General features: G+C 40.7%; 2 protein-coding genes across 2 annotated transcripts in view; both read left to right on the top strand.

Annotated features, from left to right (window-relative positions):
• Positions 1–490: 490 nt before the first annotated feature.
• Positions 491–4,478, top strand: LOC136443922 (uncharacterized). Its single transcript, XM_066441297.1, has 4 exons — positions 491–500; positions 953–1,075; positions 2,125–2,364; positions 3,848–4,478. The coding sequence occupies exons 1-4, from the start codon at positions 491–493 to the stop codon at positions 4,468–4,470; spliced, it is 996 nt and encodes a 331-aa protein (XP_066297394.1). The 3' UTR covers positions 4,471–4,478.
• A 3,981-nt stretch (positions 4,479–8,459) lies between these two features.
• LOC136443063 (uncharacterized) overlaps positions 8,460–27,931 on the top strand; it is a 42,966-nt gene continuing 23,494 nt past the window's right edge. Inside the window, exons 1-18 of the mRNA XM_066440128.1 lie at positions 8,460–8,671; positions 9,332–9,554; positions 9,922–10,080; positions 10,468–10,673; positions 10,927–11,051; positions 11,878–12,389; positions 18,913–19,108; positions 20,665–20,909; positions 21,371–21,574; positions 22,194–22,595; positions 23,086–23,196; positions 23,764–23,915; positions 24,494–24,646; positions 24,912–25,062; positions 25,523–25,810; positions 26,139–26,279; positions 26,924–27,070; positions 27,490–27,606. Coding sequence (XP_066296225.1) covers positions 8,573–8,671; positions 9,332–9,554; positions 9,922–10,080; positions 10,468–10,673; positions 10,927–11,051; positions 11,878–12,389; positions 18,913–19,108; positions 20,665–20,909; positions 21,371–21,574; positions 22,194–22,595; positions 23,086–23,196; positions 23,764–23,915; positions 24,494–24,646; positions 24,912–25,062; positions 25,523–25,810; positions 26,139–26,279; positions 26,924–27,070; positions 27,490–27,606 — 3,631 coding nt within the window. The 5' untranslated portion in view covers positions 8,460–8,572. The remainder of the gene's footprint in view (positions 8,672–9,331; positions 9,555–9,921; positions 10,081–10,467; positions 10,674–10,926; positions 11,052–11,877; positions 12,390–18,912; positions 19,109–20,664; positions 20,910–21,370; positions 21,575–22,193; positions 22,596–23,085; positions 23,197–23,763; positions 23,916–24,493; positions 24,647–24,911; positions 25,063–25,522; positions 25,811–26,138; positions 26,280–26,923; positions 27,071–27,489; positions 27,607–27,931) is intronic.

Below are 27,931 nucleotides of genomic sequence, written 5' to 3'. Positions count from 1 at the left end.
GGACTGGTCCAATGTGTTGAGGTGCTACTGCAAGACTCCATCCCTGTATGGAGAGACTTATTGTTTTTAAACTCAATTTTGGACTGGGGTGATCCATTTCTTTAGTGGAAATATTTTAGAAGGGTTCATTGTTATTTTGGGACAGTCCATTTTTTGCATGGCGAGGAGTATGGCTAAACATGCTGTATTTGCTCACAAATGTTGCCTTTCTAGTTTACTGTTGTTTTCTTACTTCATGTACACATCTTCAAAAATAGTTATTTTTTTCTTCACAGTCAGGAAATCTATTAAACAAAGCTACTTGTTTGCTGATGAAGACATATGTAGAGATTTGCAGTGGTATTTCATGTATTTGTTTTTTTGCCAACAAAATGCTCATTATATTCTGCTTATAAAGATTTTAATGTTGACAACAGCGTTTCTCACTGTTTTATTGAATACAAGATTTGTTGGTTGTGATACCATGTTTTATTGTTTCAATTCTTCTAACATGCTTCATGGTCTACAAATTAGAAAATGTAGATTTTTTTCGCCCATGCGCATTGATTTTGGAGTCGGCAGAGGATGTCATCCATAGAATTTACTTGCTGTGGCCTAAGTGCCTTTCCCAAGGGCACAACGTCAGTGGGGTATGTCAGGACCTATGGGGCCTGGACCAAACACCCTGCCATCAAGCCACCGCCACCCTACTAATACTGTAAATGCAGAGATGTTTGTGGTGGTTTTATGTTCGCGGTTTTCGCGGTGAACTTTCTGTGCGAACTTAAAACTTTTTGCCCACGTAGCGCTACTATTGTTTCAAACGCGAACTTAAATCCACCGCGAACACTCCATTTTCAGTGTATATCATTTAAGATAAGCTGAAAGTAAATGCAAAACATTATCTTACCGCGAAATAAAAACCATGCGAACTTTTAAAAATGCATTTACAGTATATGTTTTGTATTTCCAGTAACTGACTGTGAGGATGACAATGATTACTGCGCCGCCTGGGCCAATATTGGGGAATGTGAGGCCAACCCAAACTACATGTTGTACAACTGCCGTCTAAGCTGCGGCGTCTGTCAACTTGAAGGTGAAGATGAAGAAAGTATATGACCATGCTTGTTCACATCTCATTAGGCCACACAACTTTACATCTTGTAATTTCTTCTTTCTCCCATGTCTGCTAATTTAACCACACAGCTATCAATACCACAAGCACACACAAAACATGGCAATTAAATGTGAATTACTAATAATATCATCATAATGGCAAGAACAGAGAAATTCTAAGTCAGCTCCAAACCAGCTCCCTTTAGATCTCAAGAAATTTTCTTGTGGAGTTTGAGCAGCACTATTTCCCCATACACATGCTCCACCCACAACTTATCTATTACTCAAGAGAACAGGATCCGGAGAAGACCTCAGGGGTAAAATCATCATCATGAAAAATGTAGACAGGTAAAAAGTGGAAGTCTGGGTTACCACTGGCTCAGTCTTTTCACTTGTTCATCACCATGGTGAGCAAGCAAAAAAACTGAGCCAGCGGTAACTACAGAGGATGGATGGTACTCGGGCTAAGAATTTTGTGTAACAAGGAATCAAAAAGTTATGCCACTTCATCTTTGGGATAGGTGCACTCAGGTGCACCAACCCAAACATTTAGTTGCACAGAAAGAATTCTGGATGCACAACATGAAATAAAGTAGAATGTCAGCAAATTTACACTAACATAGTTACAAACCTACTGCCTTTCTTAAGAACATTAGTCTGAAGTTCTATTATTATAATAGCTTACTTCAAAATCTGGTTCTCATTTGGCCGGAAGTGCAATGCTCTCCACAGTGGAAGGACTTTCAAAATGTGTAAATATCACAATCAATGTGCACAAGCACGCAAAAGAGCCCACCACACTTTTCAAAAATAGAAGGGGTACTTCCCGCTATTTGTGGCGCAACAAGATCTGTTCGGATATCCAGCCTAGTGTACTCACAGTTCTTTTACTTGATGTGTTACGCCATGAGGTCATTTACCAGATATGAAAAAGAAAACTATATAGAAGTTCTCTCTAGTCCCACTTGAACTTCAAGACAGCATTTCTTTAATACCTCACAGTCTATATTTTTAACTTTCATCAACCAGCAAATTGCAGAGGGGGAGATGGGACATCCTACCGAGGAACAGTCTCTGTGACCAAAACAGGCAAGACGTGCCAGCGCTGGGACAGTCAGACGCCTCATGAACACCAGTACACCGCTGCTGATTACCCATCAGGTGGACTGGAGCAGAACTACTGCCGGAATCCGGATGGCTGGGTCGAAGTTTGGTGCTACACCACGGATCCCGACACTAGATATGAGGGATGTGACATACCAGCATGTGGTAAGACTCATTCTGTAACCTTAGATGTTTGCAACTTTTGTGTCAATGATCTCCTTTCATATACATGTATTTCATCTGGATAAACAAATACCATTAAGATTAAAAGGTAACAGGTACCTATTGTCATGCACTTCGTACATATTGTCGTCCACTTGTGGTCATGCACAGATGTCAAAGTGTATTATGCAAAAGCCAGTTGAGTTACAACATTGTTTTTTCGACCACGTCAAGCAAGCCATGGGACAAACATAGTGACTTTACCTACTCAGTAGTATTTTTCTGTAGATTACTTTGGCTGATTTATGTGCAACTCTTTCTGATCTAATAATATGTTCTTCAGGGAGTCTCAGCACTAAGACGGAGAAAGACTCAAGTGAATGAAAATAGGTCACCTTAGCACAATACTTCGTTCTTTGATGACCTCAGTATGAATGCATGTACATGCTCACATGGCCTTAAACAGGAGGAGAAAAAGTTACAGACCATGCAGTGTCTTAAAGTAATAGGGCTTGCACTTGGTGGCAATGTCATGGCTGAGAAGAATGTGTCTTAACTTCTCTGAAACCCTTATATACAGGTAATCTGTAATTGTAATCAATCATGTTAACTGTCTTGGTGATAATTACGAGTTTGTTGGAGGTTTCTTGGATTCATCAGAAGGTTTGAGGGTTTTGTTGAAAGTCCTAGGTGCACTAGGTTGGTATCCACATTTGGATGTTCCTTGAATTTGGCTTCAACCAATTGAAAGTAATCTTGGTTTCCATTCCGTGAAACAGTTCTTATAATACCAAGCGTATGTTCCAGTGGTTGGTTCCACCTCAATATTGCCGTCATTCTCCACATGAGTTGGGCATCCAGAAAAGGCAGGCTGTGTTGTTATGACTCTCCTGAGAGTACCTGATGTATTGTTGATGTGCTTGAAAAGTTGTGAACCAGTTGGAGGGAGTGATGTCAGGGAAGCTGTTGATAACATTATTTCAAACTTCCCCATTTACCAATTAACCATGATGGGTGACACAGGTGAAGGGTTGCACAACCATGTAACTGTTTGTTGAACCTCCCTATAGGGTCGGTCGGGTATCCGGAAACACAACAGTATATGTCATCGTTTTGCAACAGGTCCTGAACTTTTGTCATGTAATCGTTCCATGTCCAAAATACGGACCTTTATTGGATGGAAGAATGAAGATGTCTGGGTTCATGGAAAAATTTTCTATCACGGCTTTCTATTCCTCATGGGTGAATTGTTACTAGCTGGGAGTTTAGAAATCTTCAAGGATGTGGCTGTTTTTGTGCATTAAGCCTGCTTGTTGGTGTGGTAGACGGGCTCTGTGTTTGGCTGGTTCAGTTTCTGTGACATTGTCCTCAACAGTCAGGCTTGTTAGACCAAACTGCAAATTCATATCTTTGGAAATTGAGACTTTTGACAAAACATGACACTTAACCTTCACCTGTCCTGTTATTCTTGTTCTTTTCTACAAAGGTGCTGATTGGCTGGAGAGATCCCCTGATTGGCCAATTGATGCAACACAAACGCCGTGGCCTGATGCTGCTGGTCCCCACAAAGTTCTAGACGGGAACTATTATTCTCACTGGAACCCCGGTGGTCGTGGCCCGTGGTACATCATCTTCGACCTCGTCGTGCGCTACACTCTTTCCAAGTTTAGCATTACCAATTGCGGAGACACAACCCACGACATTTCAACGTTCCAGCTACAAGCATCGGCCAGTTCTGACCCGTACAACTGGGAAGACGTGGTGACAGTGACAGATGTGGCAACTACATCAGAGATACAGGAATTTGGAGGCTTCTCAGCCACGGGTCGATTCTGGAAACTCAACATCACAAAAACGCATGGGACATGGCAGCCTTGGCTACGTGAAGTCAACTTCTTGGGAGAAAGAGCAGGTAGGTTGATTCTGGTTCAATTGCACTTTGGTGGCCGGCCCAATATCCTTTATAGGAAGGGGCCGTTAAAGCCCCGGACAGCGGAGTTTGCGTTACACAGACTAGTAGGTATTAATGATACATGTAGCATACAACATGATGTAGACTACCTACTACCTACATGTAGACTACCTACTAGAGTCTTACATAAACCATAAACACATGATCCTGGCTTACTATTGTCAGTGAGAGAAGATGATATGCAGCAAGTGACAACATGATTATTATAAAATTTATGCATGATTGACATTTTGTGTGAGGCTTTACATAGATTCTCATCATGTTTGTGTGCGGAAGTGTATTAATTTTTTTTAATGATCATTCTACAATTGAGTCTTTTTCATGGAGTTCAAAGACAATCATGTTGGTTATTTTAGACCAAGCTATCATAATTTCCCCAGAATAGTATGTTCCATTCACTATCGAGGAGTTCCTAATGAACTGATCAAATGATCTTGTAAGTGTGTACTACTAGTCCAATTTTGACTGTATTTTTGTGGTGCCTGGTTACATCGTCCTGACTATGTGTATGATCAAAGAAGTAAATAATGATAGTAACTTGCTTTGGTTTATGCAAGTTCTAGCCATATAGGGCCTTATCTGGGCGGAATTCATTATAATTGTACATGACCAAATGGTTTGAATGTTGGGAGAGCTATGTATAGTATAGTGACCATACTTAATGATAGTATATATAATGGCAGCTTTCGGTATCTGTGAACCTGAATAAGCATCAGCCTGTAGATAAAACGGTATACATGTATACCTTCAATGATATTGGTCTGCTTCCAACAAGCCTCAGCTACATGTATGTAGTGATCATTCTATTCATCAGCTGCCTTTCAGGCTAGTCTGCAGGGTGGAGTGGATAGTAAATTTGCATTTTGAGTTATTCTGTAAGCCAACCTTGATGGTCCATTACTCCTCAGATTTTGTCTGTATTTCATTCTCTGGACAGAGTCATCATGGCTGCATGATGTAGTCGGTTGGTATACAGTACATACTCCCAAATCTGTGGCTATTCTGGTGGGACAATATAATAAAATCATTATGTTTTGCTATTAGACATTTGGCTAGTTTTTAGATTGACTCATGAGTCTTGGTACTGAGTACGTTAAATTTTGTACCATAGTTGCTGTTGGAGTTGGAGCATGGAGTTTTAGTTCAATGTTCCTATGGTTCAAGGTTACAAGGGGAGAGGTGTTGATGATATGAGATAGGTCAACTTAGCAAGGTGCTTAAGCCTCATTGGTCTAAGGCATTGTTCACAGTGAGAAGGGTTTGCCTTGGTTAGCGTCTTTCAACTGTAAGGAGAATAGCTGACTGATAGATATGTTTATGTTGCACAATTCACGCTGTTCAGTGTGACTCTTGGAGACCTATCACCAAATGTTCTGACTTCCAGTATATTGTAATTCATCATTTCTCACCCAATGTAGGACCACTTGGTACCAGTAAAGATTTGAAGGTTTTCATTTCAAAAATGATTCCTACAATTCTATATATAACATGGCTCGATTTTACTCATTGTTAACACAACTTGGACTAATGTGAAAGCAAGGCTTAAGCGACATTGCAGTTTAGCTGACATTTTGCTCCTGGTGTATTCCAAATGCTTTTGTTTCAGGAGCAGACACTTGTGGACTGGCAACATTTCGGCACGTCCCACAAACTGACTGCGTGGGATCGGAAATATCCATCCACTACGGTGTGACTCTCCAGTTCTGTGCAGACGCGTGCTGTGCGGCCTCGTCATGCCTGTCCTTTCAGTACAACACCGGCTCCAACTGCTATCTGAAGACAAAACTCTGCTCTGATGAGGAGAAAATGAATGCAGCAAGCGGCAACATGTATGATTGGTCTTTAGTACCAACCCGAGGTTTGTTCAGATTCTCGTCATTTGACATGAGGGAATCTTGGCTCTGGTTGTAAAGCTTCACAAGTGCATTGCTGTTGAGCATTACATGTATATCTCCAGATTTCTAGATATCAGCAATCTGATTATAAACCAATGATAACCAGAATTCTGCATCTTGTATCTTCAAGTTGTATGTTGTTATTCATCGGCATCCCTCCTATAATATTGTTGACAATTACAGTCAGTATTTGGACCTTCCCCTCAAAGAACTAAATGTTTAAAGAAAGTTGGATAATCCAAAAAGAAGATGAACTAGAGTTTCATGATCTCATACTTAAAAAAAGCCATGGATCACCTTTATGCCTGATAATTATACATTATATCTCAACTTGTTGAATTGGCACTGTTATTAATTTCACAGAGAGCATATAGTTTATGTCCTTTTATATCATAGCACCGAAAGTTGTTTTTGCTTTTCTGGTCAGTTGCAACTGAAGGCCCAAGGAACATAGCTTTTGGCATGCCTGCTGCACAGTCAAGTACTTTTCCAAGATTCCCAAGCTCTGCTGAGTTAGCTGTGGATGGGAACAGAGATGGCAACTATGATGCGGGTGATCCTTGCTTCCATACTAATAAAGACACAAACCCCTGGTGGCGTGTGGACCTCGGCTTTTCCAGACCGATCGACCAGGTTGTCATCTTCAACCGAATGGACAGTCCCTGGAATCGGCTTGATGGCTTCAATGTCTATGTTGGAGACAACGAAATAATCCAAGAAAATCCATTGTGTGTGGCCAATCAGCCAGTGCAGACCAAGAAAAGCAACTATACCATCAGCTGTTATGGGCTGATGGGGCGATATGTGGGGATTCTCATACCAAGAAAGGAGTACTTGCATTTGTGTGAAGTTGAGGTGTATGAACAAGGTACATATGCAGCCCTTTATCTTGGAGTAGAGTTAGATTGTCCCATAACTTTTTACGCAGCAGGCAGTAAAATGTTCCAGTAATCTTGATATTATTTTTAGTTTTCATGTTAAAAAGAAAGTAAAGTTATCCTGATATCACTATTCCTCAAAATTTGTTCCATTATGTAATACTGGTTGATAGCAGAAATCAGCAAATGCATTATAAGGATCTATATTCAGATGATAGTCTAATCTCGATTCCCTATCTGGAATTCTCTTTGAAGCCAAAGACTGGTCCAGGAGCAATCTTGCTTTGGGTCAGCCAGCTGAACAGTCAAGTACCGTTTATGGCGGTGATGCAGACAGAGCTGTGGATGGCAACAGAGATGGCAGCTTTTATGGCGGATCTTGCACCCATACAAATGATGGGAGCAACAATTGGTGGCATGTTGACCTTGGTGTCAGCTATTTTGTCGATGAGGTGGTGGTCTTCAACCGGCTGGACTGCTGCCACGCACGGCTGGATAATTTCAGGGTGTACGTCGGGGATAATCCAGCGGTGACCTTGAACTCGCCATGTGGCACTCAACAAAGAGTAACAACAAGACAAGTGGGCTACCCAGCGGACTGCAGGGGCCTGAGGGGTCGATATGTTGGGATCCACCTCCCAGTTCAAGGATCTCTGACAGTGTGTGAAGTTGAGGTATATGGAGGTGGGCTGTTTGACTTGCCGTTTGCACCTCTGTGACTACTACTAGATGGGCACACTTAATGCAAATGTATCAGGCTTCCCTGTCAAGATTACAGTGAAACATCCACGTCTACATCCTTGTCATAGCATCTTTTGTTGTCATCTACATAAACATTCATCCTGGTTTGCACAACATTGACTACCTCAGTAATTTTAATAAGTGTTATTCATTTCTTGATGCACAAGATAAAACTATGCCATTTGGAATTATTATATGGAATGATGTCCACACAATGGCTGGATGATATCAACTGGGAAAGCCTGCAAAGTCATCTAACCCTTCATCCTGCTGTACACAACACTGACTACCTCGATAGCTAAGTTGTAAAGAATGTCAGACTGCCACAGGAAGTACTGAGATTGGTTGCTCAGACTTGGTACTAGTAATTATTATGGTACATGGTGTATGTTTTGATTAAATGCTACCTTAATACGGTGACAACAAGACTGCATGCTATAACAGTATTACAACCCAGTCGCAAGTCTGTATTGGTACTCATTGATTTCTTAATCTTTTAGAAAAACCAACTAAATTCTGCCTTCGGGACACGTTCTCGTAGCTGAGCACAAAAAGTAGATTGAATCTGATTATTAAATGATTATCATTAAATGACACAGATTCTGAAGTTCATCCCTTTTTCAGAAATTGACCGTTCCAGCACAAAGGGCACTGAGTTCATCCTAGCATTCCCGGAGAATCTAATTTACTCATCAGAACCGGGCGCTATCGGAGATAAGGCTACCATGTTGTTCATCACTGGTACAAGGTCCACGCCTTCTTCAGTCGAAGTTGCCGTCCCTTCCACTGGCTTTAGCTCCTCCATCAGTGTTACATCCAGTGAGGTCAGTAATTTCTCTTCTTCTTGTCCCACCACAATTTTGGGTCATTATTACTTGAATGTCTCACCTCCAAAGGAATGTTTTTCAAAGAGTAAATGTTAAATGAGCAGACTGAAATGAAGTCAACTTTGGGTCAGATTATATGTATTAGCTGACCATAACAGCAATAGAATTTTTCCTATATTCACCTGCTTAGGAGTTATAATGTTAGGTATACTCGGTAAATGAAGTATATATAAATGATTATTAACCATTTTCAGAACTACTAAGTTAACTGTTAAATCTATCACTCTAGTAGTAAATGACAAATGAACAAGGCATCATGAGAAGATTCAATCTAAGTACATGCATGATATCTTGAAGGTTTTCCTAGACCAGTAATCAAATTTCTAAAAGAGACACATACAATGTGTGGAGAATGCCGTAATTCACTTTAAGTTCACGGTAGCAAAATTTCATGGTGTAAGAAAAATTGTCATTTTCACTAAACTTTAACTTCATGGTGACAGCAAGTGATTTACAGAAATTATGTGTGGAGGAATCATAAATACGTTTTTTCACGGTGATGATAAGTTCATGGTCCAGAGGTGACAGTGAAAACAGTGAACATAAAGTTACAGTGAAGGAAACAAGAATTCTCTGAGCTTTGTTTTACCTTCACAGGTTGCTGTTGTTGAACTGCCCCGAGGCGGTGTGGAACTGAAGGGAAGCCAGACGGGGAAAGAAGCCGTCTCAGTCACAGCTGACAGCCCTATCATGGTGTATGGCATGTCTGCTGACACCTGGTCCACAGATGCTTTCCTGGCCCTGCCAACAGACGTCCTTGGAACTGAGTACTACGTCATCTGCAGCACACCGTCAGGAACAACAAAAGTTTACCCCTCAGGTATTTGCCTTTTCTCATTACTGATCATACCTATATTGTATGCAGCAGTTTTGTTTTCTTCATTGCAATAATCCTTCCAGCATGGTTGATTGATAAAGTTTAAGAACTCCCAACATACAAAACATGACCTATTCAAAGCTGCAGTGTGCACTGTCAAGCAGGAATTGAACTTGACTACCTATGGCTACAGATAATCTTATGTGATGTGCTGAATATCAAGCACAATAATTGAAATGTGGAGGAAAATGCCCTTTAACTTATAGTATTTCTTGGAGAATATTCATGCTAAGATTGATTGGACATTCCGACATGACTGTTGGAGGAGTGGCCACTTGGTTATTTAATATGATGATAACACAATTTTCAGAGTTTGTGGTGGCTGGCACCCAGGATGGAACCACTGTGAACATTGTACCAACCCAGGAGGTAGAGTTCGATGGCCAGCACTATCCAGCCGGGCAGACATTTACCATCACATTAGACAGAATGGAGAGTCTACAAGTTCAGAGTGACGAGGACCTGACAGGTAACATTTACACACCAGTACACTTTTGTTAACAGGTATCCTTCTAACCTATTGGGGAAGGCTGAAAAGGGCATGATTTTCACCAGCAGTGCCCAATGATTGAGGACTGACATTTAGAATACAGGATGGGGTCAAAGGTATGTTCAATGTACAAAGGACTCAACTCACTAGATTCCCCTTATTTGTTACCTCCTGTTCATAACAAAAATTCTGATGTAGCATCAGATTCCCACTGAAAATAACAATTGCAAACTTTCCAATGTACAGTGTATTTCACCTGGCAGTAATAATCCTTATATGTAGTGGTATTTTCCAGATTTTTCCATGAGCTGCATTTTCTTGAATAAGACTTGCCTCAGCCTTTAGTAAGTCAGTTGTGCTTTTCAGGGTCTAAGATCACATCCAGCAAGCCAGTCGCTGTACTCAGCGGTAATCTTGCAGCCATGATTGGACAGGGTGCGACAAGTAAAGACCATCTCGTGGAGATGGTCCCTCCTGTGGAAACTTGGGGCACAGAGTTTGCACTTGTGCCAATGGTAGGGAGAAAGGCTGGAGATCTGTTCAGGGTCCTGGCTTCCCAAGACAACACACAGGTGCAAAGAAAATGTTTTACCTTTTTTCATGTATACACAGCACGCTATCCATTAGGAGTATTTTTTGTCCAAAATGAAGCTGCATTAATTTTTTGGAGAGGTAAAGGGGGAGAGGAAGCAAAAGAGGGAGGGAGAAAGAGAACATTTAAACCATATACATGTACTCTCCAGGAGATCGGTAAGCTGTAAGCAGTAAGATAGTCAGGGCAGGCCCAACAAAATTTGAATTGTAACTGTGTGTTTGTACTTGCAGGTTGACCTGACAGACCATCTGGCCCCTATTATCCTGAATGCAGGGGAGTTTTGGGAGTTCAATATGCCTTCAGACCAATACAAGTACCTCACTGCTAGTAAACCTGCCTTAGTCGCACAATACAGGTAAGAAAAACGTCCAAATGCACCCAGATTTAAGGATAGCTTTCTGCTTAGCATGACGTTGCAGTAATAGTAGACTAATACAATTACATTTGGGTGATGCCCCAAGAATCGAAAAGCTTTTACTTGAATGTATACTCATTATTGTGTATGTTTTAGGGCTCATTAATCCACCTGTCTTCACTTTGAACTCAGGGAATAATGCTCGAGACAAAGCAAAATTGCTAGGAGGAATATCATAGTGAATAATGATGGGGAGCTCGGGTCAATGAGAATAGATTTTAGATGTTAGCTATTACTGATATTTCAATGAGATCTGTCCTTGGTGCTGAAATAGAAACTGCTGGCATAGAATTTCCTTGATATTATTTTATCCTTGTTCTCTGTGCAAGGGGGGTGTCCCTCTGGTGCAGTGGTCTGCGCTTCTGTTACTAGCCACATGATGGTTCAAATTACTTGGACCAGAAGGACCGGGGTTCAAGTCCCGGGTAGGGCACCTCTGGACAAGAGGTGCATTGAGTCACACCAAAGACTTTATAAAAATGGTACATACTTCTGAAACAGTATGGAAGTTAAACACACTCCACTGCCAGTGGACTAGCCCCCTGCTGCAGTGATTGCACCACAGTGTGGCCCAGGGCTATGAAATGGGGATGGGCACCGCCCTATACACCTTATGGTTTGGGAGGATTTTAACTAACTCTCTGTGCAAGAAATAGGAAGTATGTTTAAAAAATACAATGTTGAGTCATTCAACTGTGTTAGCTGCTATCATACATTTCAATCCTTTTTTAACCACCAATTCTGTGTGCTTGTTCATACTTTGCAGCAAGTCACAAAACATTGACGCGTCGGCGATTGAACCCTTCATGATGATAGTACCGTCTTTCAGCCAATTTGCTGCAAGATACACGTTTGTTGCGGCAGACATCACATCTGAGAACCCCATGATTCATCACGTGAACATCGTCATTAAGGCTTCACACAAATACGGACTTCGTATGGATGGCACACCACTTTCCTCGGATATAACATGGGCAGGGATACCAGGAACAGACTTGTCTGCTGCACACATCCCCATCACAAGTGGTGCCCACGTCTTGAACCACGCTTCTCCTCTTGTCGTTTTTGGGATTTCTGTTTATGGCTACAATCAAGAGATGCCACTGTGGTCCTACGGTTATCCTGGAGGGCTCAACTTGAACATGTCGTGCATCAGAACTCTGCAGATTGCTGGCGATGGTGTTGACAATGACTGTGATCAGCTATTTGATGAGGAGATTCCAAATGGGATAGATGATGATGGTGATGGGTGGACGGATGAAGATGTTCCAGCTACTGGTCAGTGTAAACATGATGTCCTACTTACAGATCTCTTGTGTTTCTTTTAATGGAAATGGGTCAACATTACTCAGTTTGATAAGCCTTCAGAATGGTGCAGGGTACCGGTGTACAATAATTTGTTTAAAATCAAATTATTCTTTATATATTTCACTACTAAGTCACCTGTATTGTCAAGAACATTGTGGAAACTCAAGCAAACAAGTCATGTGTTGCGCGAAAAATAGCTACTCAAGCAACTGGATAAAATTTTGAAACAGACGTTTCATACAGCATCCGCTATCTTTCGTCAGTGACCTTGTCATGTGTTGAACATGCATTTTACATTCTACTTGATATATATCTTTGACAGTGATGTGGATTTTGGTAACTCCTTTTCCTAAGATATGACTTTAAGTATCCAGCAAGGCAGATGATTACTCTTGAAAAACTAGGCAAACTGCAAAGAATATCTGTATCTGTATTCTATATAGCCACCATTACGCATAACACAACAGCTTCACAGGCACGTGGCGTGGCAGCAGCGGGTCATATTACACCGAACTGTCTATTACACCCAGTCTTTGCATATTTGACTGCAACATTTCTTTGAAGCTACTTAGTGAGGATGCTCCTACAGTACTTGATGACAACAAGTTTCATTCTACTATGGAATAAAGGAAAGAAAAGAAAAAAACTAAGATTCATAAATATTTAAGGCCTCAATCAATCAATCAATCAATCAATCAATCAGTCAAATGGTTTTTATGGTCAACAAAACTCTTGCAGCCAGAGGCTGAATTGCGGTTTGTTTTACAAAGCACACAGCCACAATTAAAACAAGTTCAAATCCCAAGTACATGTTAAGTTAAAACAATAGAAAATGTGCTTGGTCACGTGCTTCCACTTTCGAATATACACTTTGGGGTTTTAAAATATACAACATTATCATACAATCTTACATTAAATACATCTTATTTGTTGTGGTCAGCATTTTCAGTTCTACTGTTTACTAGGGTTGTCATGTATGGTTTGCTACTTCTTTTATACTGGTCAGTTCTGGGTTTTATTTGGTCGAGTTGTTTGCTGGAGCGTGTGGTTCGATCAGTCACATGCCCTCGCATCCATGGCAGCCAATGCCGGAAGTCTGGTGACCGGAGGAGTTCCTTTGCAAAGTTCAGACAAAGGTGGTCTCTTCGCTGATCTAGGGTAGGTATGTTCAGTACCCTGCACTCCTCAGGGTATGATGTATACGCTGAACGGAGTATAATTTGACGCCCGTTTTTCGATGAAGTCGGTCCTGCACCGCTCACTGAGAGTAAGTCCAGGATGCTAGGCGGGTGCTGCATACTCACAACTTGGGCGAACAAATGTTGTGTAGCAGGTAACTAGGTCATCCTAGAGAGGTCGAACTGACAGAGTTGTTTTAGCATGAAGAGCTTTCGATTGCCTTGTTTGACAGTGTGGTCCACGTGAGTATTCCAACAGAGATCGGCCTGGATTTGCAGACCAAGTAGTTTTACTGTCACCATCTCTTCTAGTGGTTTGCTGTTGATGAACAGTGGTGGCAGCAGGGGAACTGTTCTCGTAAAGAACACATACATGACCTTACACTTTCTTGGGTGAAGTCGCATTTTCCTGGATGATGCTCATTGATCGAGGTTGTCAAGGTCAGTTTGGATGGTTGAGGCGTCCCTGATCGCCCTGCTTTCTGCTAGGTTGAGATCATCAAAAACCTTCCACCCCCTAGCTTGGGAGTTATCACATGCACGATTCATAAGGGCGAGGAATATCTGTTTCCTAGAAAAGAGAAAGGAGCATATCCATATGACCTAACTTCAGTAAGCTTGAGACAGCTAGGGTATGTTCCACCTTGTCGAATGCCTTTGTGAAATCTGTAGTAACCAATGTTGTTATTGTTCCCCACTTGCCAGTTGATAGGATCTGTCCTCAGTGCTGAAATAGAAGCTGTAGTCACCAACTTTCTGCTTTTTAAAGTCCATGATGTTGAAAAATGACATGCTTTCCCATCACTCTGTTGCAAGAATTTAATTTGTGTTGTGATGGAACCTGAGCATTCTGCTTCCTTTCATGTTTATAGGCTGTGATAAACCAATGGGGATGGAGTCAGGATTCATACCAGATGGAAGTATCACTGCTTCATCCGAATTTGATCATTCATTTAGGGCTTCTAGAGCAAGGCTCAACACACAAAATGATGAAGGGGGCCGTGGATCATGGGCTGCTAGACAAAGGAACATCAATCAGTGGCTACAGGTAAGGTAGAGGAGACAACGATGATTCTATACCGGCACAATTCCAAATAGCCACAAGATTACAAGCATTATTCTGAAATCAGCACAGGAAAGTTTATGCAGTCTACTATTGATAGATGGACCATTAAACAGCAACTTGGGTCTACTTCTCTGAACCGATAATATGCACTTCTTGTTCAGCAGTTTGCAATTTTGCACCTTGCGATTTTGACATGGATGTCAGAGTGTAGTTCCTTCTATCTTCTCTGTTGAGTACCTACAAAGGTATATAAGAGGCTGATGTGTAATGCTCTGATTTTCAAAAGCTTTTGGCTCCACACACCAGTCAGTCGCTAAGGTAAAATCCCAATCACTAAGGGGGTATCAGATTACCGGGGCGCCCGCGAGCTCCTGTGAGCCAATGCCCGGGAGCCTGTGTCATACATAGTTTCAAAACGGTCCTCTTGTTCAAATGAAATAAAATATCTGTTGCGTATGCCCCATATGTCAGCGTTTTGATTCCTGTAGAAAAATCTGGGTGACTTTAGCCTGGAGCCTGATGAATCCCTCATTTAGAACAGGAAAATCAAAACCATACAACTGATTTTACTTAGCCCCATAATTTACTGAAAATCTTTTATTTTTGCAGTTTAGAGAACGTAACCATAAAATACAACTTTTTGTCTTAGGATCTTTTATATTTCGAACTAGAAATATTCCTATGATCGGGAAAAAGCAAAAAATTGATTATACCTTTCAAAAACCATATTTCAACGGTGCCTGCGTTTTCGGAAAATCCCCAAGACAAAAACCTTGGGAAAACCGTTGGCTTCATTTTAAGTCGGCAATGAGGTAAATTGGACGCTTTTTGGTCCCGATCTAAATATGGTGTTTGCATGCATGTCATACCGCACGGACAGGGGGAGGGGTAACTAATATTGGCATAAACAATCCTTGAAATGTTCACTTCAAAAACAATGGCGTCAGTAGCTTCTTTACATGTTGAGTAACGACAGCAAACTGTCAGCAAAGATGTATTGTCCAGAAAAGGGTTTGTATTTGTGAAAAAGACGGTCATTGTTCTGATGTGAGGCACCCAGGGAGAAAGGCCAATGCTAGCACGGGTTTTCAGTGGATACTTGCATATGACAGGTGACCCCAAATCAAATACACATTCTTTTCGATCTTATGTCAATCATGTCTGATTGAACGTGACTGCGCCAATTGAAACCCTCCTTTTGTGATTTGCCACAGTCTAGCATTTGTTGTCACTTGTTGACAGGTTGACTTGGGTAGGGTGCACACCATCAGTGGTGTCATCACTCAGGGTCGGCATGATGCTCACCAATGGGTCAAGTCATACAAGCTGCAGCATAGCACCTTTGGGAATCAGTTTACTACAATTGTAGACCCATCTACTGGCTCAGACAAGGTATGTCATCTATATCTGCCATAATGGTAAACCTTTTGCAAGTAAAGTCATATACTTATAGTGAAGATTGATTAAACTAGAATGTTAAGTTTTGTTGAAACCGACAACCTTCCCTCGATATGGATACAAGGTCATCTCAAAATCTCAGATTTGATGACACTATTGATGTAATATTTCAGAATAAAATCTGAAATCTACCAATTGCGACTGCGAGTTCCTCTGTCATTTTTATAAAAAATTGTTTTCATCAGCTAACGTTGGGTAACATTAATTCGCGGGGTACTTGAATTCGCGATTTTTCGAAAACGGGGTATTTAGGGATATGTGCTGGATACAACATCAGTAATACCGCTAGAAATGCAAACTTGACACTGGCTGAAAAGCTTCGATAACCATGCATTAGAAGTTGGCTACGTCAAAAACTCTCCGTCCCTTATTGTCACAGTCTGAGGGCTTCGTGGGAGATTTATACTACATAGTTGTTCGCTGGTTTATAAGACAAATGTCACATCCGCTTCCTGCTCAACACAATAATTTACAATAAAACTTATTAGAATCTCTTTTGCTAACCTACAACTGGACTCTAAGTGTGATTAATCATCAAAACGCCTCTTTGTTGCTACAACCAATGGCTATGGCACTATGGTGAATTTTCCCGCCGCCATATTCGTTACTCAGAATCCTGCTATTCGGCAGACGACAAACGTTTGCGAGGAACACTTTTTTGTCTAAATGTTGTGTATGATAGTGGACTGATGGCGATATTTTCCTCAAAGTTTGCTCTTAGCACAAGCAGAAACACGTGGACATAGTAGTATTACCATTTCTACTGCATCCTGCTAACGCCCCAATGAATAATGTACAAATTTCCATGACGGTGGGGGTGAACTTTGAGTGACGTTCTACCGACTCAACACACGGGTTGTTCCCGAAGGCCTAATGTGTGCGGTACGGCCGTTTTTTCGTGTATTTTTTTTACTTGGACACGTCTATATCCATAGCACTCTCCTCAAGCCAAGGATGGAACGAATAGCTGCTGTATAAAATGTAATTAGCGGTAAGATATTCAAGACGAATCTTCTCTCCCAAATTAATGTTCCCCCCTGTCCGACAGCACCGTCATTGTGCGTGCGGCGGACAGTAGCTTCAAGTTGAAATATTATGGTGTCAGCACGACTAGAGACAAAATCTACCATATATATGATTAGTGCAAAGATAGTACATGATACTGACAGAATAATAGAAAAAAAGGATGGTTTATTGTTCTGCTAGATTGATTTCAGTCAACCATTATCGGAAAAATCCCGAATTTATGTTACCCAACGTTACATATTAAATTCAATTGATATGTGCTGTTTCACCACAGAGTGTTTCTATTGCTTCTGATTGATTCTTGAATGAAGATCGGTAAACTACACTCTAAATATAATCATATTCCCAGATTTTCTCAGCAAACAATGACAGAGACACTGAGGTAACAAACCTCCTGGATGAGCCGGTCCCCACCCGGTATGCGCGCTTCCTGCCACAGACATGGCATAGCTACATAAGTATGAGGGTGGAAGTACTTGGCTGTCCAGGTGAGTACACATGTCTGTATATGATCTAGTTCTAGTTTGTAGTCTGCAAACTCCCTGGTAGGGATATCGCGCAGACGGAGGACTCTGGCGCAGCTGCAGTGTCCGGGCTATGAGTGTGATGACAGCAGCCTGCTCTTGAAGGTGACCAGTGAGGGGCTATCTACAACGTGGGCGGAGAGGTTGTTCCGCTCGGGTATTGTCCTGGCGAAGTAGGCAAATTTCGTAGTGTCAGACTTGGGTTGAAGGGTTCTGTACTTATGGGCGTGGTTGGCACGGGCACGTGTGTGTGCTGGGGTGAGACGAGTGAGTAGGATAGCAACAAGACCATTTGTGATTTTGTACATCATAACCAGACGTGCGTCCTGGCATCTTGACTGGAGTGACGGCCAGTTGAGGTCCCGAAGGAGCCCTGTACCGCTGACATCTTGAAAAGGTGATAGTCACCTGTTATGTCATTCCTTCCACAAATGTGGTAAATATAAATAGACAAATAGACATCTTGTGGTCATGAAGCGGGTAGCACGTCTGGTGACCATCTCCAGTGCATCGATGTCCTTTTGCCAAAAAGGAGCCCAGATGACTGCCGCATACTCCATAGACGAGCAGACAAGGCCGAAATATGCAGTCTCACGGACTTGTCGAGGGCAGAAGCGGAGATTCCTACTGATAAAATTAAGTGTATGGTTGGCGCGTTTGACTGTTGAGTTAACATGAGCTGACCATTTTAAGTCATGGCTTAATGTGACACTGAGATACATATTGCCTCTCCTGTCTGTTGGAGTAACTTGCCGCACATCTCGTACATCCTGGTGAGAGGGTTCTTATTTTGCGTAATGGACATCGTGTTACATTTCTTGGGGTTAGCAGCAGCTACAGTGTAGAAAGCCATCAGAGCAAGACAGTATACAGCTTATGTTGAGAATGGACCAGGATTGTAGGGGTGTGAAATTATGAGGAAATGGGTAGAGGAGAATGTACAGTTGAGTGATAGTTTGCTTGAGGAAGAAATAAACATGTACTTCAGCAACGTAACACAACACAACACAACACATCCTAGTAACATGAATAAATAGATGAAAACTTAAAATAAAACATAAAATAACATAACATGAAAATAAATCTTCACCAAAATTTACAATTCCTTGATCATGGGCTGTTGTTATTCACCACTAGAGATTATGATGTTTTAGTAGATGTGACTGAAATTTGTAAAATTAATTTTTTGTGGATAACAGAAAGATTATAAAATATAGTCCTGATCACCTTCTACATTTCAGGTGAAAGTCAAGCAATTTCAGGTGAAAGCCAAGCAACTGACCTTCGATGCCCACCTGAGTATAAGTTGCTCCGCTCAGTTTGCTACAAGGCGTTTGATGAACAGCTGAGCTTTCCTGACGCGGAGAAACGTTGCGTGGACGAGGGAGCTCTCCTTGCCATGCCACATGATACTGAGACTGATCAATTCTTGATTAGGTAAAATAACAGATTGACATTCCTGTTTTGTAATTTAGGAAACTGTAATTGAATGATCATTTGCAATTTGCATTTGGCCACTTGATTCACAACTTTATTTTCTGCCAATACATGTACATGTATGACTGATACATACAATTATGCATATGATACATGTAGCTTTGTCATGACCTGAGATAGCCAATTTTAACAGAATGATATACTTGAATCAGAGAACATTTCTATCTATCAATTTTTCAATCTTAAGAAAGATTTCTTTTCAATCTTTCTTTATTCATTTTCTTTTCAAATGAATAAACAGAAACAAAGTATGGCAGTTTACAACAAGACACATGTACCACGATATCAAAACATAAAATCCAGAAACAGTCATTTTGACAAGCAAAAACAATGTTTCACCACCAGTTTATCTTATCCTATATGAGGGTCTGCATGCCCTTTTTCGTGAAGCGTTACGAGCGATTTTAATTCACCGTTAATCGTTACCGGCCGACCTGAATTTACCGTTAAGCGTTATCGGTATATTACTCGTGAAGCGTTACTGGTCGTTTTAATTCCTCGTTAAGCGTTATTTGTCATCCTGAATTCAACGTTAAGCGTTATTGAGTAATTCCTCGTTACGCAGGAAAACGCATTTCAGTGGGTCAAGATTTCAAAATTTTCTCCAAGAAGCACACGGCTCCTGCGAAAATATGTCGGTAGGGCATAAAATTTCAAGCTGAAACACTTCTATTTTTCACTCTACTAGCAAAGTTTTCGCCTCAAAATTCAGGAAATTAAGCATTCCGCGGTTCAGGATTTTAAGATTTTCCCCGGGTGCATGCCGGGGCTCCGTCGAAAAATATTGTCAGGAGGGCGTCGACCCCCAAAACTCAAAGCTGAAACTCATCTGTATTTTTTCACAGACAGAGATATCGATTACCAGTAATATTTGCCGATCGAAATGCAAGGAATAGCGTTTCAGGGTGTCAAGAATTGTCCCCGGGAGCATGTCGCAGCTAGCTCCGGCGAGGTCTGGAGGGCGTGACGCCTCTCAAAAATCAACCTGAAACTCTTCTGTATTTTTTTTCAAATAGAGATGTCATAAAACTTAGCTTACCCTTCAGGAAAATCCCCCCCTCAGAATGCAGGAAATAGCATTTCAGAGGGTCAAGATTTCAAAATTTTCGTCGCGCCTTCGGCGCTCGTCATCGTGATCAGGAAATTTCCTGTCGCCGCCGAATTTAAAGGGTTCGGAGCAAACATGCGAGAATGGCATAGCGTAATAGGTCTCTTGCCACAAGATAAGGACGACTAGTGGCAAAAAAACGTCGTCTTCAGGGGTATCTCATGTTCTAAAAATGCTGAATTTACCGTTAAGCGTTATCGACCGGCCTGAATTTACCGTTAAGCGTTATCGGCTTGCCTGAATTTACCGTTAAGCGTTGCCAGGACCCCCCCATGCAGACCCTCCTATATGTTGCATCTATCAGGGGACATTTTGTAAGACAATGTACATGCTGCGTCATATTGACCATATTTCTAACTTTCACAAATTGCATTTTTTTTTTCCACAGCCTGAAGAATTCTGTGAACCCTGACTCAACATTTTGGATTGGGCTGAGTGACCAATCAGAGCCGGGATTGTTTAAGTGGAATGATGGTACAAGGTTGCAACCCAGCTCCACCAAATGGCATCCAGGAGAACCTACCATCACTTGGAGTGGTGAAAACTGTGTGCTTTACTTGAATAGTTCTTCAAATTTATGGATCGACGGGCATTGTACAACTGAGGTTGCCAGTTACATCTGTGAAGTACCAGGTATTTACATCTAATGTTCTTTATAGTTAATGATTGTTTGATAAATGTGTTCTTTGTGAAATTAGAGAATGTCTGCACCTGCTCTGTATGGAATCTTTCACATTCTCCTCTAATGTTTAGTTCTTTTTTACTTTGCCATCAGCCACTGGTCTAATGTCTAATTGATGTGTATTATTGATCAAACAGATTTTATGTAGAAGAATGTATGTTCTGTCTTCCATTGCATTACTAACGTTGTTTCACCTGCAAACCTTAAGCAGTAAAACTCCTCTTTTCCCCTCCTACTATGAAATTCAAACACAACTTACAGTCTGCCTATATTTCATATCTTTCATTTCATAATGATGTATGCAATGTATGATAAATACTGGAGGTCGAACTCTGTTATTGTTTCCCAATTCATTGACAGAGTAAGATACTAGGTAGATAGATATTTTACCAAGTCCTTCTATTGTCCATAGCACGCTGTCCGTTTATAAATGTGAGTGGTCTGCTTGGTGACAGTACCGGTAGGATGGGGACTTACCTGCTTACCGACATGGTCTCTGGTGATCGGCCAGTCTACAAACACCTGACAAATGATCAGTACATCTATGCCACTAATGACCCCAATCTCCCCCATCCTGTGGGATGGTACATTGGACCAGAAGTTGGTGCTTCACATGGTAAGAAACAACACAGTTCAGTAAAATTACACGAGTTAGTTTGTTTTAAGTAAAATGTCAAATTATATTCAAATATATGGGGCAGACATTCAGAGAAATTCAGACACAATTTCTAGTTATTTGTGATCATTTTTCTGACACCCAATTGGCTGTCTGAAATGGTTGTATATTGCTCATTTTGAAAGGTAAGCTTTATTGAATTGTGTATTTCTTACTGTAAAATTGTTACACGCTAGAATATTCTGGGCTTTTATGTGAGATAAAGGAGTTTATCAATCTTGAAATATTTTGGATCCATAGAATCAAATAATGTACTGGGTGCAAAGTTATGATTGGTCTTAAATAGGATTATTGTATTCTCTGAAGGGCTGTTAGTAGCAGGCCTAAATTTTCAGCTGGTGGTCTGTATCGCAGCACTTACTGTACAAAGCGGTGGGAGAAAGATTTTCATCGAGGTCCCTTTTTTTTATATTAGGCCATGCTTATGTTTTCACTTTTACTTTAAACAGTTTCAGTATGAGGCACCAGTTGAGCACATGATATGGGGTAAAATTCTCGGAGCTGGGCTACTTTTAGCAGCCGACTGCAATGATTATTTACTAAACGTTATACTTTTCAGGCTGCCCATCAGACTACACCTACACCCAAGGAAGATGTCTGAAGATCTACAAGGAGAAAATGACGTACTCCTCAGCAGTAGCAACCTGTGCTGCTGACCATGGTGTCGTCATGATGCCAACAAATTCTGAGCTAAATGGAGAACTTGCAACTGTAGTTGGGGAGGAACATGAAAACTATTGGATCGGATTGACTGACCCAGGGGATGGCAGGCGGTGGATTTGGACAGACGGGTCTGTGTTGGAGGATGGAGATTTTATGGACTGGAAGTACAGTTGGCAAAGAGAACCGAGCCGGATGTGGGGAAAGGTGGAGAACTACTGTGTTGCCATGTTGTACTCTAATAGTAAAAACTGGGAGCCCACAAGCTGTGACGACAGGTTTAGGTTCATCTGTCACATCAGTAAGTCAGTCATCATTAAATGTAAAAGTTAAAGTACTGATCATCATTTAAGGGACCAGATATTTTCTGGGTGCTGAGTACAATGGTGTGCAAACAAGGTGAATATGAATGGATATCATTGGAAGTAAGGAAACATACCAGGAGAATTTTCTTGCATTACGTGCTGACAGAACTAAGTACGCCAAAATCTGTGTTAGGAAATCTTACATGGAAATGTGTTCACTGAGTCTGTTTTATAACGAAAGTTTTTTTTAGTCACTTTCATGATAAAAGCTGTACAGTTTATTGCTTTCTGATCAAATGGTTCACCCAAACATGAAGTTTTGTGCCTCGACAAGTAAAATTATGTCAGATTACTCAAATCACTTGATATTGAATAAGTTACTCACATTGCATTTACACTATAAGTACATTATCTGCCAATATAATTTAGAGCTTACTGTGTCATGTTTTGATCATGTACTTATTGCACTGCTTGGATTCTGTGCAGGTATCATTTTTACACGTGCGACAAGTGCCCACCCTGCAAAGAAAGTTATGTGGCAAAGAAGAGCTAGCTATCAGATCACAACACTGCCTCAGCTTCAGGTTGACTGCCTTGGTAAGATCATTATCATTTTACCTCACTGTTTGACTAAATGTTTAAGTGGTTTAAAGACATGTAGCACCATGCCTCATATTCCTATCAGGTACCCTAAGACCACCACATTAAAAAAATGATGTTATCAAAGCTTTTCAAGAATATTTGAATAACAAGATATCTGAACTGTGTAATGAAAAACTATACTATGAGAGTTGACGTCCAAGTTTTATGACATTTTGGTCTCATTTACAAAACCAATTGAAATGTGTCAGATACAATTTCAAACTTAGTTTTGCCATTGTATCAAAAGTTAACTGGTCATGTTTCAAAAGATGCTTATTGTAACTTAGTTGTTAACTGCACAATAATGCCCTTTTCATTGCTTTTGATCTGGGATTTCTTTTATGACATATGATTTTATTTCCACATTTCATAGAAATTACTAGGACTTCCATGTTTGTTTGTTCCTAGCAATGTAGGTTTTAGATTGATGTATTGATAAAATGTTCACTTTTGCTTGAGCAGATACCGGAATATTATATGATACATTGATTTACTGTTGTTACATTTTTGCTTCATGTCCAGAAAACCATATAGGCTTGACAGCAGGGGTTGCTCTAAATGTCACTGCCTCGTCTGTGTGGCCTGATGCAGAATTCTGTCAACCTCATGAGAGTCATCTGAACTCTCCCAGCAGCTGGTGTTCTGATATCCCAGACAACCACCAGTGGTTGCAGGTAATGGCTGTTACAATCACTTCTTGTCCCTCAGCTTTTATTTTGCAGGTGCACTACAGTACCAAATGTATAAATATGTATAAATAGATGAAATAAACCAAATGCGGCATGCATGCAGGGAAGCGTGGATTCTAATTCTAATGCAAAACATCACTTCTGAACAGACTCGACCTCTGAAATTCTTTGTTTGACTTTTCTAGAACTCTCAATTCCTTGTTTTGGAAAAGTCTCCACATTTACAGAAAAGATTAGCAAGTGAACGTGTGTTATCTGCTCAGTTAAAAGCACTCAGCTAGCCTGCTGCAACCAAAACAATTAGCTTCTAAAAGTCTACTATTGTACCAAACATAGTAAATGACTCAGCAACATTATACATTTCCATGGTTAAGGAAATTAGCTTTTTCCTTACAAAAGTTTTTTGTCAAATAACAGAATTAATACCAAATGAATCTGGCTTGAAATAAAATTTCTGATCAAAGTGACTATTAAAACAGTAACTACCCTTACTACCGGAAGCTGGTTGCACATTGCAGGTGACAAGAAAGGTTTGTCTGCAAGTGGTTTTCATTGTTTTACAGGTGGATCTTTGGTCAGAAACAGCCGTAAGTGGAGTCGTCACCAAAGGTAGGGGGAACGGTGCTCCTTATGAACGTGTGACATCATACAAACTACAACTCAGCTCTGATGGGACAACCTGGACTACCTATACTGATGAATATGGTGTAGAAAAGGTAGAGTATCCCAGTAATACCCTTTTAGATACATTACCTTGTGACTAATGCATTGTTTCACAAAGTATCTTATTGAATTGTCTTTTAAAGGTCTTTTTGAGTGGGAGAGATGGATATTACATGTAGGACAGATCTGTCTTAAGTTACTATCCCTCTTGACAAATTTGTTGAGTCCCTCTTTTAGATAATTGATATATTTCTAGCTCTTCTGTCAATTTTTATTAGACAATGTATGCCTGTGGTACTAACTTTTTTGTCATGTTAGATTTTCACAGATGGCGTTTCAGTGGAGGCAAATGTTGAGGTACCTCAATTTTTTGAGAGGCCTGTTTTTGCAAGGTACATCCGCTTTTTACCGCAGACGTGGAACATCCATATCAGCATGAGAGTGGATGTGCTGGGACTTCTTCCCCAAGGTAAACTGGAAGGAATTCCATACAGTTTTACAGTTCTTCTCATCTCATTTCCCTGGTAATGTGATCACAGGTTATCTCGAACCAAAATAATACTGTGCTCAACTAATTTTGATTTCAATAATATGTTCAGTATTGAATGTTTACTATTGTACTAATGTTAACTGACAAAAGTATATGAGTGACCAGTTCAGAGATGAGAAAATTCTGATATGAATGGGAAAATTTTGGTCTAAATATGTTTTGACTGCAGACAATTATGGAATAATAACACAAGGGTGTTATTATTCCATGTACTATGTGATTGTATTATGAACTCTAAATTTGAACGACAGGTAACTTTTTTTCATATTTATTTAGTAAATTGTTTTTCTCCGTAGTGCTGAAAAGTTTGTGGTGGGGACTCTTGTAGAATTCAGTGATTTTAGTGACATCAGAAATCTTTTGCATTTGCTACAAACAGAAACAACCATTCAGAGATGTGCAGATCAAGCAACGACCCTTTCCTGCCCTGCAAATATGTCCTTATCCATTGTGGATGCCACATATGGTCGGCAATCTGTAGTCCCAACATGTGGAGGTTTGACTCGAAACACAGATTGCCAGACCCCAGGCAGCCTGTCTATTGTGAAGGAGTTATGTGAGGGGAAACAACACTGCTCAGTGGCACCTAAAGAGTACCTCGCTATCTTTGGAGATCCTTGTTTCGGAATCCAGAAATATCTTCATACGACATACCAATGTGTCAAAGGTATGAAGTACTGACAGGCATAAGCCAATATTATAGCATATTTCAGTTGATGCAATATGTTGAATTTATATTTCATTATATGGATTGGTACTTAATTTCAATGCCTTGATTCGTATCTTCAATAGTTTTTGACAAAACATTCACAGAAGTAGAATGACATCCAAGAAGTAACAAAAGCCTATTCCGCTAATAGACCATTAATCTGCATCAATTTACTTCCTTGAATGAGCCAAGGAGGTTGAAAGATAGAGCATGACAAAAGTTGAGAAGGAGATTGGACTGTTTTCCATACGTATTCATTGAGGACCCTTTTGCATACAAATGGCAGGTTGGAGTGAATGGTCAGTCTGGTCTGACTGTAGCGTCTTCTGTGGCGGTGTTGGCGAGCAGTCTCGTGTGCGCACGTGTGAGGGACAGTGCCAGGGAGAGGACATACAGACACGAACTTGTGGAGACTTTTCATGCGCTGGTTTGTGTTGGCTTTAGGCTCTGTCGTTTGACTATCTTGACACTTACATACATGTAGTCTGAGTCACACCCCAAAAACAAGGCAGGTTTTCAAAGACCATTCTAGCGATGGTAGGTTCCAGTCGAGCTGATTTGAAATGTTTGCAGTTTTAGTGGAATTGTCCATTTTACGAGGTGGTAGAGGGTGACCACAGCAATTACAGGTGCATTTCTGGGTGGCTACTGTCTAGTAATGTAAGAATATGATATGACTATATTGGCACTGTCAGTAGCATATCTAAAAAGTGCATTTGGAATTGAATGAAAGGCTTAACAGGGGAGCAATTAACCCTTTCTGACTTATCTACTGATAACCCTTAAAGTATCCCTTACCCAGGTGCCAGTGCCAAGAAGAGTTAACACTAAAAAAATATTAGACACATTCTATACACATGAAGCAGATGGTAGAAGTTTTGGTCTTATCAATCGTACAATTTCACTTAAGTGTCTAATAGAATCATCAAATGGACTGGACGCAGTGAAAGGAAGGTTTCCTCCTCCACCAGTCAAAATACACCATGAGATAATAATGACTTCTATGACCAGGTAAAGTTTAACCAACTGTTCCTTCTCCAAACTTTACTTCCAATGTTTTTGTTCTGGCAGAATGGACAGAGTGGGGATCATGGAGTCCCTGTTCCATCACATGTGGCGCTATGGGCATGATAATGCGATATCGATATTGTTATGGCAAGGGCAACTGTGAAGGCATCTCTATGGAGCAGGAGTCGTGTAACATGGGCTCTTGTGGAGGTAAAACCTTTTATGAAATAATAATAAACATAATTTACTGAAGAAATCAAATTTACAAGGTGACAAGCACTGGCTTCACCAAAGGTCTGACCAGTTAGAAGACTTGGTCAAAAAGTGGCCCATATAGGGGTGATTGCAAGAGGAGGTTTGCACCATGTAGGGATCGCCATGGAGGGCATATTTTGAACCAATAAAGAACAGTAATGACAGTACCCCATAGTAGAGTTTTGCCCACTTGACTGGTAGCAGATGTAGCATGTAAGACAGCATAATATGCAGCTCATGAGTATATGTATGTTGACAGCCACTTCACAGTGTTGGGCAAGTTTACATGGTACAGTCAGTCGTACATGTACATGTATAGCTGTTGTTATGACCAGCTTGTGGATGATAGCTTGTTGTTTATGTACATATGACAGATGAAGCGGTGGGTGACTGTGGCTTTGAAGAGGAGAACTTGTGTGGATACACCCAAGAGCGCGGGGATGATGCAGACCTGGTTCGGGAGTACTACGATTATTACCCATACACCCAAGGTAAAATCTTAAGCATTATTATCTATGACAAACTGCCCAGGTGCTTCTTTCTTACATTATTTGACAATAAACATTTGCAAGGAAGTACACACACAAAAGCCTTCCAAACCAGAGCTGAACACGTTTGTATGATATGAAATAGGCAGGACAAATTTTAGAATCCTGCAATGTACAGTCTTAGTCCATGTTTCAGTCCAATTGGATAAAACCTGAAAGAAGTATACTACGTGTACTTTTGAATTTCCTTTGAAGATTAAGAAATGCAGAGAAAATTGTTGCACTATGATATGATGTGAAGCAAATATCATACACTGTAAATTCTAAA

This window comes from Branchiostoma lanceolatum, chromosome 10 (assembly GCF_035083965.1).
Source record: "Branchiostoma lanceolatum isolate klBraLanc5 chromosome 10, klBraLanc5.hap2, whole genome shotgun sequence".
NCBI lineage: Eukaryota > Metazoa > Chordata > Leptocardii > Amphioxiformes > Branchiostomatidae > Branchiostoma > Branchiostoma lanceolatum.
This window is presented reverse-complemented; position numbering and strand designations above follow the sequence as displayed.